At 43.2% G+C, this 3616-nt stretch overlaps 1 protein-coding gene across 1 annotated transcript; it reads right to left on the reverse strand.

The window, feature by feature from the left end:
- Positions 1 to 248: 248 nt before the first annotated feature.
- On the reverse strand, positions 249 to 3213 carry kcnj15 (potassium inwardly rectifying channel subfamily J member 15). Its single transcript, XM_036595779.1, has 2 exons — positions 2689 to 3213; positions 249 to 2075 (listed from the first exon to the last, which is right to left on the reverse strand). The coding sequence occupies exon 2, from the start codon at positions 1987 to 1989 to the stop codon at positions 973 to 975; it is 1017 nt and encodes a 338-aa protein (XP_036451672.1). The 5' UTR covers positions 1990 to 2075; positions 2689 to 3213; the 3' UTR covers positions 249 to 972.
- Positions 3214 to 3616: the final 403 nt, after the last annotated feature.

Genomic DNA, 3616 nt, shown 5'->3' on the forward strand with positions numbered 1-3616 from the left:
ATTTGTCTTTACTTTATGCTTTCCAAGCTGGGACTGACTTCTTTGGCACTGACATTATAGCATGTTATTAAGACTATAATGCATTATATTAACAACTAATCATGTATAATAAACATGGCTATAAAGTGTAATTCAGTGTAATTCTTTTTTATAAATATTTATAATGTCTTATGAATACATTATAACATGTTATAAATGTGTTCATAGATGCTTACAAAGGCGACATTCATAGAAAGTGTTACCTGTGTTTTTAATTAACCTGTGCACAAAACGTCCAAAACATGAACTGTTTGAATTTAAGTGGGTATGGACTTCTCTTATTGGTAACTTTGGGGGGACTAGTTGTAACATTGTGTTAAAACTAACTCCGCCATGTGGAGGCTGTACTTTATCCTGGTTAGCTCTCGCTGTGAGTCGTTTACATGCTTCAAAACATTGTTGTATAGAGCAACCGAGAGGGTGATTGAAATAATATTGATATGAATTCTGTGATCACTGTCAAAATGATTCTAAGACAATACAACAATATACGTAAAAGCATGTTCTACTTGAACCTGTTCAACTACATCAAATATCCATGTTACATTTTACCTAGTGTTAGTTTGTGCCCTTCTGTCCCCTACACAGTTCTGGACACAGATCTGGTCTATTCATTCATTCTAATGATTCTCATCTCCTGTTTTAGAATTCTTAGGTGGTTGTTCCAAACCAGTGATATGTAATTATTCCCTGACTTAACACTTAATCTACCTAACCAATGGATTACAAAAGCCTTTCCTTAGCTGGATCAGGTGTATTGGGGCAAGAAATGGTTGAAGCTGGACAGTGGGTCCTCCGGAGCAGAATAAAGAAACATCAAACTAGAATTAGCTTAGTTCAGAGTCTTTCCCCATTATTTCGTAATCACCTTACTCCGCTACACCTGCACTTGGCAATGCCCATGTCCATTCTACCCATGCTTCCTCCATCCTTTCACTCTTTCCTGTACTCTTCCTCCAGCTGGAGCTTTTCCATCACCGACTTCTGAAGCAGTGAGGAGTCACTGCTCTCCTGGACCTTATCGAAGTAGTCAAAGTCTGTGATGTACCCGCCCCCAGGTGTGCTGAACAGCAGGGGCATAAATTCGTAACCCCAACGAACTTCCTGAGGAAGGTAGGAAGTGCGGCTCTGGCAGGTGGCGGCGGTGGACTCCATGGTTGCATTGAGGGTTACCACCAGCTCAAAGTCTCTGGTCTTCAGGCTCTCAGCTGTTAAGCTGACCAGAGGGCTGCTCTCATCCAGCACATGGTAGAAGGTAAGGGGCAGAAGGAGGAAAGGACACTCCTGGCTGGAGTCCAGCTGGAAGTCCACAGTCTCTTGGTGAAGCAGGATCTTCTCTCCTTCCTCAGTTACATAAGGGGACAAGAGCTTCCCAGACAACTGGCACTGGATCAGAAGGCTCTTCCTCATGTTGGCCACCCGCACCATCAAGCACAGCTTGCCCCGGTGCCTGCAGACTACCGCCGACTGGCTGAACATGATGGTCTCGGCCCGCTTCTTGGGCCGGGCCAGCTTGGCCAAGAAGGCAGCAGTCACAAAGATTTCAGCAAGACCTGTGAAGACCAGCTGCGCCACCAGAGTAAAGATAGCCATGGGGCATTCCTCAGAGATGTGGCGGAAGCCGTAACCGATGGTGGTCTGAGACTCCAGGGAGAAAAGGTACGCCCCGGTCAGAGTCGCCACATTCATCACACAAGGCATGTGGTTGGACTCAGGTGCCTGCTCCAAATCCCCATTGCTCATGGCAATGAGGTAAAAGAGGACTCCAAAAATGAACCAGGTGCCCAAGAAAGTAGAAACAAAGAGGGTGAGCTTGTATCGCCACTTCATGTCCACCACTGTTGTCCAGATGTCGTGCAGGTAGAGCTTCACCATGCCCTCCACGTTGTCAATCCGCACACTGCTGCGCCCATCCTTGGACACCAGGCGCCGCCGGACAGCTGCACTCATCTTGGGGAGTTAATATACACGTAAGGTTCAACAAAGGCTCAGCCCAGACCTTTCTGCTTTGATCCGGTAGCAATTAGACAAACTTTCTGCAATGAGAAAAGAATAGTCACGACAGCAACGCTTGTGAAATCACTTTCACACTGACACAAATTGGCATGACTAAACAAAAAACACAGGCTTAGATTTCACATCTATGCTTTCACATAAAACAGTCACTCACCATGAATAAAATCCACCCTAAATGGGTTTTAGGCTCACTTGGTTTTCTCTTTATCTTTATTCCAAAGCTAACTTCACCTGATGAAACCAACTGATCATTTCAATGAGCAAAGAGATACACAGAGAACTCAAGCCCTAGTCAAAACACATTGGTATCATTAGTCTTGTGAATTTCATTAAATTGCAAATAAAACACCTACACAACGTCTTAGGTTTAAACCCTTAGCCAAACTTTCAATAGAATGATTGATGTGTTTAATAACAAGACAATAGGAGCCTGATAAAATCCTTAAGACCAAAAACACTTAAGTTTCTTCTCTGTTACTTTTCTTTGGTGTGTTTTCTTTCTTTTGCTGTTAATCATCAATTATGCAATGTTAGAAATTAACAAGGCTGTCCGCTTATGTAACATCGTCTTCAAAATCAGAAATACAAGCTAACTATAGTGCTTAATAAATCGTAAAGAGAATAAGCACTTACTTCTCAGTTCCTGTCCTGTCTCAGGTGTTTCTCCGATTGTGTCTACTCGGTCACTTTGTAAGGCGAAACCGGAGGGCTTTCACCTCCCCTGATGAATTTCAAAATGCCCTTGGTTTCTCTATTGTCCTTGCTTATGTTCCCCCGAACTCCAACACAATTGATATTGAGACTGGTTAATAAGAACAAAGAGAGGGGGGTGAAAAAACTACATTGAAAAGCATCCACCTGTGAGGCAGGTTTTCTTAGGAACTCCTCCCTCGTCCATTCTCTTCATAGCGACAGGCGAGATGAATGCGAAAAGGGCTGTGCTGTGCTGCCCTATTTCAGACTGTTTCCACTCCAAACACACTGATATAGAGACAACAGGAGACTTAAACTCATATCTAGGCTCCCTTTAGTATGGCTGTTACAAAAAACAGTTATGGTCTTACAGTCTTTCCTTAGATTACAAGCCGTAACTCTAGAACACAGGCAGTCTTTATACACCATTAGCCAACCTGTGAAGGTTAAAGAGGCAACCAGGCTGAGCTTGGCACCTTCAGTTCAGTGTCAGTCTGTGTCAAGCTGCCTTATCCTGTTTCTAATTAAACTGCTCTATCAGAGTTCACACCTTGCCTGCACTCTCAGTGGCGGCATGTTGCAGTGCAATGCAATTACAAAGTAAAAGTTCAACACAAAACAGGCTAAAATCAACGCAGACAGTTCCTGTAGCTGAGGTTTTTTGATTAGTCTATGAATAAGCCAGATCATAGTGTCACAGATTTAAAGCCTTCTTTATTTTGACCACCAAAAAAGAACAGTAACAGTCCTTGCTTTGATAAACTATAGACGGCAGCAGGTTTAAAAGTTAAACCTTTGTTAATATTTGTTCAGATAATCTTGCTGGGACTTGTTGGGTCTAAACTCCTCACAGGGAGCTGCGGAGAGC

This window comes from Colossoma macropomum, unplaced genomic scaffold (assembly GCF_904425465.1).
Source record: "Colossoma macropomum unplaced genomic scaffold, Colossoma_macropomum, whole genome shotgun sequence".
In the NCBI taxonomy this organism is placed as follows: domain Eukaryota; kingdom Metazoa; phylum Chordata; class Actinopteri; order Characiformes; family Serrasalmidae; genus Colossoma; species Colossoma macropomum.